The 16,921-nt window shown below is 40.4% G+C and overlaps 1 protein-coding gene across 1 annotated transcript in view; it reads right to left on the bottom strand.

Moving 5' to 3' along the window:
* Positions 1-16,921, bottom strand: part of ZFAT (zinc finger and AT-hook domain containing) — a 295,731-nt gene that overhangs the window by 139,644 nt on the left and 139,166 nt on the right. The window contains exon 8 of the mRNA XM_043979739.1: positions 2,972-3,059. Coding sequence (XP_043835674.1) covers positions 2,972-3,059 — 88 coding nt within the window. The remainder of the gene's footprint in view (positions 1-2,971; positions 3,060-16,921) is intronic.

Below are 16,921 nucleotides of genomic sequence, written 5' to 3'. Positions count from 1 at the left end.
TTTGTACTCTTTATATCATACAACTACAGTGAAGAAAAAAATCCTTTAAAAATGATACGTGTGACATTTTTTTAAGGTTTACCAAGTACTTAACTCAATGTAGCCTCACAACCATTCTGGTAGGCAAATGTTATTATTACCATCCCCATTCTACAGATGAGGAAAATGAGTGCACTGGAGGTTAAATGGCTTGTGCAGGGTCACACAGCCTCTAAGTGTCTGAGGCAGTATCTGAACTCAGGTGTTACTGACTCACTCCAACATATAAAGTAATACTTTGTGGCAATACAGTTACGTGCAACATGGCAACATATAAAGTAATTCCTGCAGTGTTACTGCTATCCAGAAATGTATCCTTTAAAACTATATATATGGGGGCAGCTAGGTGGTGCAGTGGATAGAGCACCGGGCCTGGAGTCAGGAGGACCTGAGTTCAAATCCAGCTTTAGACACTTAACACTTACTAGCTGTGTGACCCTGGGTAAGTCACTTAACCCCAATTGCCTCACTAAAAATATATGTGTGTGTGTGTGTATGCAAACATATATATATATATATATATAGTTTTATACATATATCTATATATATATATTATATATGTGTCTATACACACACATTAATAAAAGAAAAGAAAAAAAATCAGGTTTCAATGTGTTTTATGTTCATTTTCTTGGCCTCAATTTTCCTATTAGATAATTGAGTTCTCTACCCCCTTCACTAAAATCTTCACTTTGGAAACTGCCCCCATAGCCCCGCACCTCTCCTTCTCCTCCTGGGTTTACAACCAATATTTTCACTGCTACCAAGAAGGCTCCTCCTGACCAAGCTTTGTATCTCCATCAAGTCACACAGTGCCTGGAACATAGTAAGAGCTTAAATGCTTGTTGACTGATTGACTGACTAGGTTCTCTCTCAGGTGTCTTCTAACTAAAAACATGTTCTGGTCCTAAGAATGATCATCCCACAGGGTGCTCAAGCCCAAGCCATAGGCACTGATGGGGGATTCAGAGATGAAAACGGCATGACAGCTTCCATTTAGATAGTGCTTTAAGGTTTGCAAAGTAATTTGTAAATGTTTATTGAACCTCACCACAACCCTGGGAAGCAGGTGCTATTATTATCCCCATTTTACAGAAAGGGAAAATGAGGCAGACAGCAATCACATTAAGTGATTTCCCCAGACTCACACTGCCCAGGTAAGTGTCTGAAGCTAGATTTGAACTCAAGTCTTCCTAACTCCAGGTCCAGTGCCTTATACACCGTGCACCTGACTGCCTCCTCATGTTTCTTGCCTTCTCACCTCTGAGTTGTGGAGTCAGAAAACCATTGTTTAAAGTGCATTAACTAGTGGGACTGTGGGCTTTGCTTCACTATGCCTCAGTTTTCTCATCTGCAAAACAAATAAAATAATACTTTGTACAACTTAGCTTACTGGACGTTTGTGAGCAAAGTGCTTTGTTATACTTAAAGTACTATAGAAAGTAATAGAGAAATGTGTGGGGTTTTTTTGTTTACAATATAGATAGAGGGGGGCATCTAGGTGCCACAGTGGATAGAGCACCGGCCCTGGATTCAGGAGGACCTGAGTTCAAACCTGGCCTTGGACACTTGACACTTATTAGCTGTGTGACCCTGGGTGAGTCCCTTAACCCTCGTTGCCTAGCAAAGAGAGAGAGAGAGAGGGAGGGGGAGGGGGAGAGGGCTGGCATCCAAATGATACCTAGTAGAATGTGCTGGGCACCTAAGAGGGGTAAAAAGTTTTGGGTGATGCTTTCTGTCTCTAGGCTTCCTTCAAGTCCCAGCTAACAACCCCTCTTCCTACAGGAAGTTTTTTCTTTCTACCCCTTAGGGTGTTTAGGGAAAACTAGCAGCTCTGGTATGAAGGCTTGCTCAGCCAAAAGGCTGATGAGGGATGCTCATTCACCTTTGTTCTCCACCTGTCATCCAACTCTCACCTATGACTTCAAGAAGTTGTTGCATGTACAGCAGCGACATCCCAGTAACACCATCTTGACAGATGGGCTAAATCAGGCTGAGGGTAAGTGACAGGCCTCAAATCCATCTGTGAAATAGAGAGATGTCTACCCCAAGCATGTGAAGACTTCCCCAGGAAGAATAGGCAGATGTGAACAATTTGTTCCAACAGTCATGAATTCGGCTAAAGCAGGCACTGTGTAACACTTAGAGCCTGGTCAGACATCAAAGATGCCAAGGTCATTCACAGCATTCCAGGCCATTGCCAGTCATCTTGACTTTTGTCCTGCCACTGGATTTTGATGGCTCAGGAAGCGAGGGTAAGGCTGATGACTTTGTGCAACTCTGCTTCCCTTAAATCCAATTCACACACAAGTCATGCCATCACCTTCTGATGGCACTGGTCCTCCTCGACAACAAAGGATGAGCAACAGTGTGTCATGCATACCTGTGGCTGCTTGGTAAAACCTATATGTCCCTTCTCAGATTCATTTTTTAAATACGAAGAATAACTATGATTACAAAAGGAAATCAATTATGTTAAAAATAGTCATCAAAATATTAATAAAGAATAACAATTTCACCAACCCCAGATTAAAAAGCCCTGAAAACCAAGTTTATATGAGGGTGGCTTTAAAGGCTAAAAGGTATAACATATGCTTCTAGCTATATGCATCTATATGTGTACATGTGCACATATATATATATTCATATGTATATGATATATATACGTATATAAAGTGCTTTATAAACTATAAAGCACTATAGGCATACAGAGATGTATAGGGATATATATCTATATATGGCACTGTGTTTGTCAAAAGAGGAAAAATAATCTATTAAGGAAATTGGCTTTCCTTCACTTCATTTCAGTGAGCAATGCTATGTTTTATAAAACATATCAATTTTGCTCAAGTATGATTTCTTCAATCAGCATTCTGTAAGGTGAAAATTATTCCTTCTGCCCTTATATTTCTTCTGAATAGCTTTTACTCACCAGGATGGTTTGTCTTGATGTGTGATTTTATCAACCTATCTTCTGAAAATGACTTTGGGCACACTGGGCAAGAGTAATTCCTTTTGTCCTTAAATGGAAAGAAAACACAATTGGTTAGCAACAGCACCAGAAGAAGTAAACCTACAAACAAGGTCTCTTAACAAATCTGCAATTAAGAAGTTCAGATGTAAATCTCGAAGTTATCACTAGAATGATTGCTTTAGAGACAACTCTTGAATATCTTGCAGCCTTTGGGAATCATCTTGGACTCTTCCTCCTCCTGTCTACTGAGTTCCCCCTGTATGGCCATGTTACTGCTCGTAAATATTTTCAACACAGAGTGAGCTTATGAAAGAGACAGGATTGAATGGGTACCAAGTGATTTTGCTACTTTCCAATAGTTAGGTGGGAGAAGGGAGCTTTAACAAATAACAAGATAGGTGGCACCTTGGTGGCGCAGTGGATAGAGCACGGGCCCTGGAGTCAGGAGGACCTGAGTTCAAATACGACTTCAGACACTTGACACTTACTAGATGTGTGACCCTGGGCAAGTCATTTAACCCCCATTGCCCCACACAAAAACAAAAACAAAACAAAAAAACAAGATAATGCGATGGTGAATTTGTTGGTTTCATTCACAAATGATCACTCTTGATGCCTTCTTACCTACTCCTACTCCTTTAGGAAAAAATTAAAATTAAGCACTAGTAGCAATATCAACAACAACAACAGAAAAACATGAAACCATTGACTAAGAGTTGGAAGAGGGATCTCAAGGTCATTTAGTCCTACCACTAACCAAATCATGCAGAGATCTAACTTTTAAATCTACCTACAATGATAAAAGCCTCACTACCTTCCTGAATTGGTCCATTCCATTTTGGAGCACCTTTAAACTACCAGGAAGTTTCCCCTTATAATCAATTGAAATCTGCCTCCTTACATATTATGACCAAGATATCTGATGGGAAGAAAATATATGTATCTTAATGTGTATTGATTTGTATTTTAAAATTATCTGTTGTTGTTCAGTTGCGTCCAACTTTTCATGACCCCATTTGAGGTTTTCTTGACAAAGACACTGGAATGGTTTGCCATTTCCTTCTCCAGTTCACTTTACAAATGAGGAAACTGAGGCAAACAAGGTTAAGTGACTTGCCCAGGGTCACATAGCTAGTAAGTGTCTGATGCTGGATTTGAACTTGAGTCTTCTCGACTCCAGGCACCCTATCTACTGTACCACCTAGCTATCATCTATTTTTTTTTTAAATAGTAAACATTTTTATTTGTAGTTTTGAGTTACAAATTTTATCACTCCTTCCTTCCCTCCCCTCCCTTCTCTCTGAGGCAGTAAGCAATCAGGTATAGGTTGTACATGTGTAATTATGTAAAACATTACCATGTTAGTCATTTTGTATAAAAAAACTTGATTAAAAGAAAAAAATGAAAGTGAAAAATAACATGCTTCAGTCTGTGTTGCAGCAACATCAGTTCTTTCTTTGGAGATAGATTATATGTTTCATCGATAGTCCTTTGGGATTGTCTTGAATCATTGTATTGTTGAGAATAGTTAAGTCATTCATAGTTCTTCATCAAACAATATTGCTGTCACTGTACACAACATTCTCCTGCTTCAGCTCACTTCACTAAACATCACTTCATATACATCTTTCTAGGCTTTTCTGAAATCATCCTGCTTATCATTTCTTATAGCACAATACTATTCCATTACCATCATATACCACAGCTTGTTTAGCCATTTCCCAAATGATGGGCATTCCTTTGACTTCCAATTCTGAGCCACCACAAAAAAAGCTGCTATCAATAATTTTTGTACAAATAAGTCTTTTACTCTTTTGGGGGATGTCTTTGGGATATAAACCTAGCAGTGGTATTGCTGGATCAAAGGATAAGAAAAGTTCTATAGCCCTTTGGGCATAGTTCCAAATTCTAGCTGTCATTTAAAATGATCACTGATCTCTTAATAGCCCAATCCAATTGCCTTTTCTCAATGTTATCTTCATGTAATTTGTCCCTTCCTTAATTCTCAATTCTTATTCTTTTTGATGTCTCTGCAGCATCTGACACTGTTGACTATTCTCTTTTCCTAGATACTCTCTTCTCTGGAATCTACCCTGCTCTCTCTTGCTTTCCTGACTCCTCCTTCTCAATCTCCTTTGCTGCTGCTCCTCTATTATTCCTATCCCATTGCCTAACTATTGATACACTTCAAGTATCTAACCTGAGCCCTCTTCTGGTCTATTTCTATACTCTCTAGGAGATTTCATCAATTCCCATGAGTTTCAATCATTATTTCTATTCAGATAACTCCATAACTCTACATCTAGCCCTAATCTCTTTACTGGGCCCCAGTCCTGAATCAACTACTACCTCATGGTCAAAACAAGTTACATGGCCTGAAGATATTTCAATATAAATATATCCAATACAGAATTCACTATCTTCCCCTCCTTTTCTCTGGACCTGCCTCTCCACCTAAGCTTGTTTATGTCAAAGGCAACATCATCCTTCCATTCATCTGGGTTCACAACCCCTTCACGACTCTTCATTGTCCCTCACTGCACATATCCAATCAGTTGCTAACTTTTAAAGATCTCTTTTCCCATTGAGTCTGAGTCAACAAGCATTTATGTTCTTACTATGTGCCAGGACTAAACACTATGGATAAAAGCAAAGAACAGTCCCTTCCCTCAAGGAGCTTACATTCTAATGGGGGGCAAGAACATGTAGACAACTAGATATATACAAAGTGGAAAGAAGTCAGTGTCATAGAGAAGACATTAGTGACTGTGGGACAGGGAAAGGCCTCTTAAACATGACATTTGAGCTGAGCCTTGAAAGATAACTGGAGAACGACTAAGCAAAGGTGAAGGAACAGAGCTTTCCAGGCATGAGACAACTCAGAGAACAGATTGGAATGTCACGTAGAAGGAACTGCAAGTAGGCCACTGCAGCTGGATTTTAAAATATGTGAAGGGGCAGAGAGTGTAAGAAAACTGGAAAGAAAGGAAGGAGTCAACTTATGATGAGCCCTAAATTATAGAAGCATTCCTATTTTATCCTGGAGGTGACAGGGGACCATAGGAGTTCACTGACCAGGGAAGAGGTACTGTCAGACATATACTTAAGAAAAATCACCTTAGTGACTGAGTGAAGGTTATATTAGAGTGGAGATAAATGAGGCAGGAAGAATAGTCAGATGGTTACTATAATAGTCCAGCAGTGAGGAGGGGCTACACAAAGGTAACAGTTCTGTCAGTGGAGAAAAAGTGGACATATATGAAAGATGTGAAGAAACAACAAGATTTGATAATAAATTGGTTCTCTCTACTCCTGTAGTCACTACCACAGTTCAGGCCTCTATCTCTTCTCATCTAGATTTTCAATAGCTTCCTCTTTGGTCTCCCACAAATCTTTCCAATTGCATTCCAATGCATCTTCCACTCAACTGACAAAACCATTTTCCTAAAAGCACAGGTATTAACCACTCCATCAAGACATTTCATGGCTCCCTGTTACATGGAGGGAGTACAGAATCTCCTCTTCTTTTGAAAGTTAAAGCTCTTCACCACTGGACACTGAAAGTATCTTTTCAAATTTCCATTCTGTACTCCCATTCACAGTCTTTAGTTCAGACTGGTCTTCTTGCTACTTTTTATTCGTGATATTCAATCTCTCACCATCTATATCTTTGCACAGCCCTGGATTTCATTCCCTCCTCACCCCTGCTTCTTAGAATGCTTGGTTTATTTCAAAGCTCAGCTCAAATTCTCCTTCATAAAGAAACTCTTCCAGATTTCCCCCAGGGGCTAGTGTCTCCCTCTGGAAATCATCATATATTTATTTTCTATATATTTTACAGATACTTTTAGGTGTACAGATTGTTTCCCCCTTCTACCTCTCCACCCCCACAGAATTTAAGTTTTTTTATGGCAAAAAAGATTTTCATTTTGTCTTTGTAATCTCAGCATCTAGCAGTGCTTGACTTATAATAAACGCTTTCTGATTGATTGTTTCTTTTTTTTTTTTTTTAAAGTGAGGCAATTGGGGTTAAGTGACTTGCCCAGAGTCACACAGCTAGTAAGTGTTAAGTGTCTGAGGCCGGATTTGAACTCAGGTACTCCTGACTCCAGGGCCGGTGTTTTATCCACTGAGCCACCTAGCTGCCCCTGATTGTTTCTTTCTTTCTTTCTTTCTTTTTTCTTTTTTTTTTAGTGAGGCAATTGGGGTTAAGTGACTTGCCTAAGGTCACACAGCTAATAAGTGTTAAGTGTCTGAGGCCAGATTTGAACTCAGGTACTCCTGACTCCAGGGCTGGTGCTCTATCCACTGCGCCATCTAGCTGCCCCCCTGATTGTTTCTTAATAACTCAACTTACAAATGACACCTGAAACCAAGGGGAGAAAACAATGTGTGTTTGTATTAGCAAAAACCACAACCACAAGAGGCATTGATTACAAGAGACTATAGTCCCTTACATGACCAAAAGTCTTTCAGAAAATGAAAGTCGTTTTTTCCCCTCCTCTCAGTAATTTGCTAATAAGAAATTTCTGAGTATTCAGGCTTGTGATCTTTGAGATCCCTCCATTTGATAGAACCTCTCTCAGAGGTAGCACTTCCTTCAGCGTCTGCCTGTCAGTCGTCAAAGCCTATGTAGTCTGGCCAGCCTAGGTTGAATCTTTTCAAGTTGTTTGTCCAAGTCAACCCTGAAGACTTTTTCTTGGGTCACACATCATTAGTTCAGTGTTTTTAAGCCATCTCCTGTCACCATCCTTCTGTGTTCTTGTTACTCAGCCAATCCTTCAGAGTAACCCCATCTCTTTGAGCACCAGCTCGTCAGAACTGCTATTCTAAGCTCTATTTCAGAATTCACCCAGGGCCCTCCATTTGGATTGTGGAAGAGGAGGCACATCATTGCTCTGGAGTTCTCCATGCCCTTGTCATTCATGTTGACAGAGGTATTCTAAAGGGCTTTGATCAGGTTTACAACAGTATCTCCCTCACAGCCTTAGCGATTAGATTTTTTCTCTCTGATACTCTGAAAGCAATTTATCCCATAGCTTATCAGGAAACCTTATTTTCATGATGTCTTTGAAGATTCTCAGAAGGGCACACTCAATAGGCAAAGGGACCTGGGAGACAAAGCCACTTTGGTGGAGTCTCTGAATTCATTTGCTCTTGTTTCAAAATCTTGGTCTAGCTAGGAAATGGAAACCTAAATTACCATATACCTTAAAATTGATTGTTAAGAGTTTCTCAGGAAGGTAGAAAATATGAGAGTCACCCTGTTATGATGGTAAAAATGCTGATCCTTTACAGTATATATGTAAGGATGACTTACAAGTGATCTGAAACTTTCTAGGAAATTGAAGCATTAGCATGAGCAGTAGTACAGTGTAGGAACAAAACTGAGAGTAGAGAACCAAGAAGCCAAGGAAAACAGAGGCCTTCTACCTTGTTTTGCGCCCTCAGGCTAAACACCTATCCCTCTGTAGCTGAGTCACATATGTCAGGTAACCTCTAAATTAATATGGCATTCAAACCTAAAGGCCTCTCATGCTCAAAGACAATTTGTGAATACTAACCCTTCCCAACACAAAAAAACAATAATGTGTGCAATCTGAGAAAATATAACTATCCCTATAAAATATTTGAAGTCAAAAGGTAAAAAAAGGAATGCAAATGGTATGAACTTGTTAATGACAAAAGGTACAGTGACATGATAGGCAGCTAGGTGGTCCAATGGAAAGAGCACCAGACCTGAAGTCAGGAAGAATCATGTTCCTTAGTTCAAACTTGGCCTCAGATACTTATTAGCTGTATAACCCTGGACAAGTCACTTAATCCTGCTTGGCTCAATTTCCTCCTCTGTAAAATGGGCTGGAGAAGGAAATGGCAAACCACTACAGTATCTACCAAGAAAATCCCAAATGGGACACGAAGAGTCAGACATGACTGAAACAACTAAACAACAATGACACGATTCCAAATATTCTGATTCTCCTCAATATCTTGCCAGAAAATATTATCAGAGTTTTCCAGTATTTATAGTTCATTTCTAACAACATCATTATTTTTTCTTTATTTACCTCAAATGAATTTTGATGATTATCATCAGCTCAAATTAGCCAGATATTAGTCAGGGTCTAAATGAACTTCTCTACAGGGTTCTCCCTCTAAATGCAATCAATTCTGTCTTGCTATCTTATCCTCTAAACCAAACAAAAAATTTTCCCTAAAAAGTAAATATGAATTTTTTTTTCTTCTAAGTTTGACTGGATGGCCAAGACTGGATGGCATTGTATTGTTAACTTCTTAGCAATTTTATTTTTGCTTTTTTTTTTTAGACCTGAGCAAGTTAACTTCTCTTGACTCTGGTTCCTCCTTGTATAAATGAGAATTATAATACTTGTACTAATTAAAACATAGGGCTACTGTGGAAAAGACTTTGTAAATCTTAAAGCACTATATGAGTGCTATATAGAGATATTGAAGAAAAAGACAGATCTTGATAGGTCTATACTATTTAACACTAATACCTCCATGGTCAAATATTTGCAGAGATAATATCAGAATTTCCATATATAACAAACATTGCCCACAGTAGTCAATGGGTTCTAATTTATCAAGGAAAAAAGAATTGCTTAATCATTTCAGTGATGATCATATTGCTCCATATCCTTCACTAAAGTCTTGCTTCATCACAACATGCAAGTGGTGCTGAGTTCCCAAAGGCCATGATAGTAGAGGACATATTCTGAAAGATTTTACCAAGTGGCAAAGGCATCAGACAGGTCCATTGAGCTTTCATTCAAGGACTAGCCTAGCTTCAGTATAGAAAGATTTATCCAGATTAATATACATATACATATACACACTTATATATGTAATCTCAATGTGTATTTATATATATAGATATATCTATATACACATACTTATATTTTCTTAAAGACATCTCATTTTGAGGTAGGATTCACCTTGTACATATTTAGGGATAGTCTGTGTTCAAACCAATTCCTAGTTTAATACTTCACAGATCTGTGCTTTCATCAGTGCAATCCATTAAGGACTTATTAAGCATCTCCATTGCGTGAGTCATTGTGCTAAGACAAAATGAAAAATAGTTACTGGCATCAAGGAGCCCTTGTTTTCTTGGGGTGATCCCCTTTACAGTTTAGTCTACAGTGTCCATGAGCTCTTAAAGAATTTAAAGGTGTGGTGAATTCCAGGTCTTTTCAGTGCCTTTCAAAAGTCAAAACAAAACAAAAAGCAAAAAGGATTAAAAAAAAAAATAGGTATAGGGTAGGGAAAAGGGTGGGAGAAATTGAGGTGGGCCAGAAAACTAGGCCATGTGCTTCAGTGCTTTTGCCTGTGGAAGGAAATGCTTGTTAAATTTTAAGGTATTTAAGCTGCTAGAGTTTGGGGTATGCCACATTGTTTTAACTGGTTCCCCAATTCTCTGCATGCCAAAGTGGCAGGGGTTTCTGAATTGTCATTGATCTTTCTAATGCTGTCATAATGTTCTTTATGGTAGAAAATGTGGAGTTCTCTAGCATCAGTTTTGTCTGTGCCACTGATTTTCAATAAAGGCTGATTTAATTGATGAACCACAACATTCAGCTGATGCTGCTTAGCAAATGCTACAATTGTATCATTTCCTCCCCACTTTCCAAATTTCTTTAATTCATCAACATATTCTTCAAAAGGGGAGTCATTTACTATAAAAGACTCAAACTCTTGTCTATGGTTAATCATATAAGAAGCAGCTTCTTGTCTGTGTCTGAGATGATTTCTACAGTGACCTTCTAGCTGGTCTGCTAAAGCCCTAAAAAGGCAATTTCCGTCTCCTGATACTTACGAAGACTGAGTCCCAAAGCATTTAACTGATCAGTGGGATTATTAAATGGGAACTGCCTTTTTCCTCTGAACTCTCTTTGCTCTTTAACAGTTGCTATCTTTAGGGTTTTTACCTCTTTAGCGTCTACCTCAGGTCTATCTGAAATCTCTTCACCTATGAATGGTGCAGGCTTTATATGAGAGCAATGAATCCATGAGTCTTTTTCACCAATTTTAATGGCAGTAGGAGTTGTCAATAATACCTGAAAAGGTCCTTCCCAGGCAGGTTGAGTTCCACTGGTTTTCTGAAAATTCTTTACATATATTTTATCTCCTGGGTTGAACTTATGCAATGAAAAGTCTAATGGTCCTGCCTGGACCACAGCTCCTGCCTCATGGAGTTCACGTAGCCTGGTCTGTAATTCCTGTATATAGGAAGCAACAGAAGTATCACCTCCCACCAGTGATGTATAAACTGGGGAAAAAGTTTTAGCTTGGATAGGAGGGTGACCAAAAAGCATTTCATAAGGAGATATATGAAGTTCTCCTCTTGGTCTACTTCGTAGATAGAATAATGCCAATGGTAGAACATCAGGCCATTTCAAATGGGTTTCAGTACATAATTTGCCAATCATACTCTTAAGCTCTTTATTCATACGTTCGACTTGGCCTGAACTTTGTGGATGGTAGGGCGTGTGGAATTTTGGAGTCACTCCCAAGAAAGAGTAGATTTGGGATAAAATCGAATCAGTGAAATGTGTGCCTTTGTCAGAATCGATGCGGGCTGGTGGGCCAAAACGAGGTACTATCTCTTTAAGAAGAATTTTGGCAACAAAGGCAGCTGTGGCTCGGGGGCTGGGAAAGGCCTCCACCCACCGAGTGAGCTGATCAACTATAACAAGGCAAAATTTATAATGTCCTGCTTTTGGCATAGTAAAATAATCAATTTGTAAGTGCTCAAAAGGTGTATATGCTAGAGGACGCCCTCCATAAGCTTTGGCCTTAAAAGCATACTGATTATAAGACTGACATGTGGAGCAGCCCGAGCAGATTCGAGATGCTGTATTAGTCACACCTGGTGCTATCCAGGTTCTCTTAATAGAGTCTACAATGCCTTGTGTACCAAAATGGCCTTTTCTGTGAACAGAGAGGCATACCTGGTGGTAGAATTTCCGGGGAAGAAATGGCTTACCTTCCGGAGACACCCAGATGCCATTGATCTGTTTCGCCTTAAATTTCTTTTTCCACTTTTCTACTTCAGAATCGTCATAGGTTAGGTTGGAAGGAATATCCTCAGAAGGTGAAAGGTTAAATACATGTTCAGGAGCTTCTAATGCAGCAAGCTTGGCTGCAGAATCGGCTCGTGCATTTCCCTTTGAAACAGGATCACTATTCCCTGTGTGGGCAGGGCAATGTACAACGGCTAGGGAAGAAGGCAGTTTTAGGGCATCTAAGAGGTCCTTGATAAGGTCCCCATTGGCAATAGCCTTGCCCGAGGATGTTAGAAAGCCTCGTTGATGCCAAATCATACCAATAAAGTGGCATATGCCAAAGCCATATTTCGAGTCAGTAAAAATGGTGGCACTCTTATCTTTAGCTATATTACAGGCCTGTGTAAGAGCCACAAGTTCAGCAGCCTGTGCACTAAAATGGGAAGGCAGAGAAGCTGCCCAGAGGGTGTCATAATCAGAAACTACAGCAGCTCCAGTAAAACGGGTTCCCTCTCTCATAAATGAGGAACCATCTGTATAGAGGACAAGATCAGGATTTTCTAAAGGTGTATCAAAAAGATCGTCACGGGGTTTTTCAGCCATATCAACTAAAGAAGCACAGTCATGCAACGGTTCCCCCGAGAATGGTAAGTTAGGGAGTAGTGTTGCTGGATTAAGAACTGTGCAGCGTTTTAAAGTGATATTCTCATTACCTAACAGGGTTATTTCATACTTAGCCAGCCTTTGATCTGAAAAGGCTTGTGTCCTGTGACGTAGTAAGAGAGCCTCCACTTCGTGAGGGCATTGCACAGTTAGAGAGTTACCTAGGACCAAATCAGAGGCTTTTTCTACCAAAAGCGCTGTGGCCGCCACTGCTCTAAGGCAAGGTGGTGCTCCAGCCGCTACAGGGTCCAGCTGAATTGAATAGTAGGCTATAGGACGTTGGTTAGGCCCCAGTGACTGAGTCAGGACTCCAGAAGCCACCCCCCTTTGTTCATGCACAAAGAGAGTGAAAGGCTTACTATAATCTGGCAGTCCTAGGGCAGGTGCTGATAACAAGGCCCGTTTTAATTCTTTTATGGCTGAGAGATGCTGGGGATCCAACTGTAAACTGTCTGGAACAGAACTTTTTGTAAGAGCTATGAGGGGTTTAGTAATTTCACCAAAAGAGGGTATCCATTGTCTACAGTACCCAGCTGCTCCCAGAATGGCTCTCAACTGCCTCTTAGTAGTGGGGGCAGAGAGTTGTTGAATGGCCTGGACTCTCTTAGAAGAGACAGAGCGAGTTCCAGCAGCCAAAATAAATCCTAAATATTCTACCTGGGGCAAACACCATTGTACCTTTGTCTTGGAAACCTTGTGTCCTCTCTTGTGCAGCTCCAGCAGTAAGTGACGGCTATCTTCCTGACAAATTTCAGCATTAGGAGAGGCCAAAAGTAAGTCATCTACATATTGTACTAGTATGGAGCCCTTAAAGGTAATAGAGGCCAGATCCTGCTGTAAAATTTGGGAAAATAATGTGGGACTGTCTACAAATCCCTGTGGGAGTCTAGTCCAGGTCCACTGTCTATTTTTCCAGGTAAAAGCAAATAAATATTGGAAGTCCTCATGTACTGGTATGGAGAAAAAGGCAGAGCAAAGGTCTACCACTGTGAAACATGTAGATTCATAGGGAATCGAGGAAATTATCGTAGCCGGGTTTGGAACTATGGAATGTCTAGGAATAACATAATTATTAATCGCTCTAAGATCTTGCACAAAACGATAAACAGGTTTACCATCTGGCCCAGGCTTGGGTTTTTTAACTGGCAAAATGGGAGTATTGCATGGAGAGTGATGACATGGAATAATAATACCCTGGCTTTTCAAAGCCTCAATTATAGGGGTGATCCCTTCTATTGCTTCCCTAGACAATGGATACTGTGGAATGGAGGGGGGTGGTCCCCCCTTAACTTTAAAGGTAACAGGCATGGCAGACTTAAGGAGCCCCACCTCATTAGGGGATGAGGCCCATAAAGACTCAGGAATGTCAGAGGGGATTTTGGATACCTCCCCTGCTGTTCCTTGAGCTTCTGTAAGTAAAATTGGTAATAAATGAACAGTATCCTCTGGCAATTGTAAGGAGACAGCCCCATCTGGAGCACAAGATATGGTTGCTCTAAGCTTACAAAGGAGATCACGACCTAATAAATTTACAGGGGCATCAGGCATGAGTAAAAATGAATGTTCCACTGTTAAGGGCCCCATAGATACCATGCGAGGATTCAATTTTGCCACTCTCTGGCTCTTTCCTGAGACTCCCACTACATTCAAAAATCCTACAGGTCTACACCCAGCATCTGGTTTGCTTACTAATACTGATTTAGAGGCTCCTGTGTCTAGCAGACAATCATAATAAGTCTCCCCCACTTTTAAGGTGACATGTGGTTCATTACTCTGGGGAGGTGAATGGACTGGCACAAGTGCATTCAAAAAATCCGGCTCTGGGAATATATGGCTTTCATTATCTATGTTCCATTCCTCCCCAAGACACCATCATTCCTGTGTCCTCTTCTGAGGGGGGTCTTGGTTACCATTATTCTGGTACTGCCTTTCTGTATTCCTCCAAAAAGATCTATTTCTATTTTGATTTCGCCTGTAATTAGAATTAGAATTTCTTCTCCAAGTCCTACATTCTCTCAATTCATGCCCCTCCTTACGACAGTAACAACACACCTTAGTGTCCTTGTTCCAGTGTCCACATGGCTGACTAGGAATCGCTGGTGCCAGAATGCTCTGTTTAGGGTGATCTGGATCTTCCTCACGTGAGTCAAAGACATAATTTGCAAGTTCCTTAATTCTATCTACTGAGAGATTTCTCCAGTCTGGACATTGTTTCAGAAAGTATCTGCGTATTTCTGGCAGTGAATTATAAACAAATGTGTTGAGAATGATACAGGAATCTCTTAAATCTACTGGATCCAATCTGGTGTACTGTCTAGCGGCCTCACAAAGTCTATCATAAAATCTGTTTGGTCTTTCATTAGCCTCCTGAGGTAGGCTTAAAAATTTCTGCCAGTTTTCCGGTTTTCTAGAGCAAGATTCCATTCCCTTCAGAAGTGTTTCTCTAGCATCTTTTAATCTTTGGAAATCCCTATCATCATTATAATTCCACTCTGGATCCTTTAGAGGCCATTCCACATCGGCCTTACCTTTCGCAACAAGGGCATTTCCTGCTGAGATAATATCTGTAATCTCAGTTGGGGACAGTAAAGTTTCCAAAAGGCAAGTAACATCAGCCCAACTGGGTTGATATGCATTAAATATAGTCCTTAACTGTGAAATTACAGTGTTTGGATTTTTCTCAAAACTAGGGATGATTGATTTCCATGCGCTCAAGTCACTTGGTCTAAAGGGGCTATATTTTCTGACTTGAATTGGCACTCCCTTCTTACTATGTTCTATAGCTTCCTGCAGAGGGAGTAGTTTCTGCTGATCTGATTCTGAACTTGGATCATCTCTAGTAGAAACAGCCATTTTGAGGTCTCTCTCCATATGTGAGAGTTTCCCCCACATCATAACAATGATAATAACAAAAACAACGATAATAACAAAAACAAAAAAAAAACAACAAAAAAAAATAAAATCCTTAGTCGTATGAACTATGGATGTGGTATTAAAAGGTATTTCAATTGCAGGCATAAAATTTCTACTTATATTAAACGTATTTTCCCAAAGATTCTCACGTATACTATTATACAAAAAACTTTTTGCTGCCTGAATGAGGAAAAAACCAATAATGTTATGAAGGACCATTGAGTAAACTATTCCTCTAAGTCGGGATGTTATGCTGTCCCAATACATTCCGATGAGAAAAATCAAAGGGATGGTAGAATATTCAAGCATCTTGCCCTTTAAACTGGGCTGGCTTTTCTGTTTAAAGCGAGACTTTTAGAGGCTTAAAGTCTTTAAGGGAGATTAGACAAAGGGAAAGTCCGCGGGGGGGGGGGGGGGGGGGGGGGTATTTGGAAAATCCACCGAATTAGCCGGCTTATGGCCAAACTAGGGAGGGTGGGAGGGTCCTTAAGGTCCCTTCGGGGTCGCCAAACTGTGAGATTTAAAATTGGATATTAGATCATAAATCTCCCCTACTTAACCCTTCCCTTAATTTATCTCCCAGACTAGTAAATGGAAGAAGCTTCTGGTTTTCTAGATAGAGCCTTTATTGTATATAAGGTGTTGTTGATTAGAAGGATAGGAAAATAGAAATACAGTACAAATCATCTTAAATCTAGGCTTAGTCTATATTCCTTATAAAAACTCACCAAACCGATTTAGGCCACCTTTGGAGTGAGTCAGACCGTCTGTCCCGCGCCGCCAGGAGTCCCGCCAAGCCGGCAAAAAAGGCTACTCCCCTTCTCTCCACCCCGGAAGTCAAAAAAACCCCGGCAGGCAGTCTGACATGCGCAGCAGGCGGACTGTACCCAGCAGGCAGTCTGACATGCGCAGCAGGCGGACTGTACCCGGCAGGCAGTCTGACATGCGCAGCAGGCGGACTGTTCATCTCCTCCCCAAAAGGGTGGTCCTTGAAAAACTGGCGTCTTTCAGTTATCCTAACCGACTGTTAAAAACTTTCATATTTTACCACAAATTCAGGTCCTCCTGAATCCAGGGCTTTATCCACTGAACCACCTAACTGCCCCCTGCCTTTCTTAATTCCATACCCAAGTGAATTCCACCTCTCCATTTCCCTTTCTCCTAGTGCATTCCTCTCACCTCTTAATTTTATTGTTTTAAAGATAACAACATGGGGAACTTAGGTCATGCAGTGGACAAAGCACCAGCCCTGAACCCAGGAGGATCTGAGCCCAAATCCAGCCTCAGACACCCAACACTCACCAGC

The sequence above is a fragment of the Dromiciops gliroides genome, chromosome 1, assembly GCF_019393635.1.
Source record: "Dromiciops gliroides isolate mDroGli1 chromosome 1, mDroGli1.pri, whole genome shotgun sequence".
Classification (NCBI taxonomy): Eukaryota; Metazoa; Chordata; class Mammalia; order Microbiotheria; family Microbiotheriidae; genus Dromiciops; species Dromiciops gliroides.
This window is presented reverse-complemented; position numbering and strand designations above follow the sequence as displayed.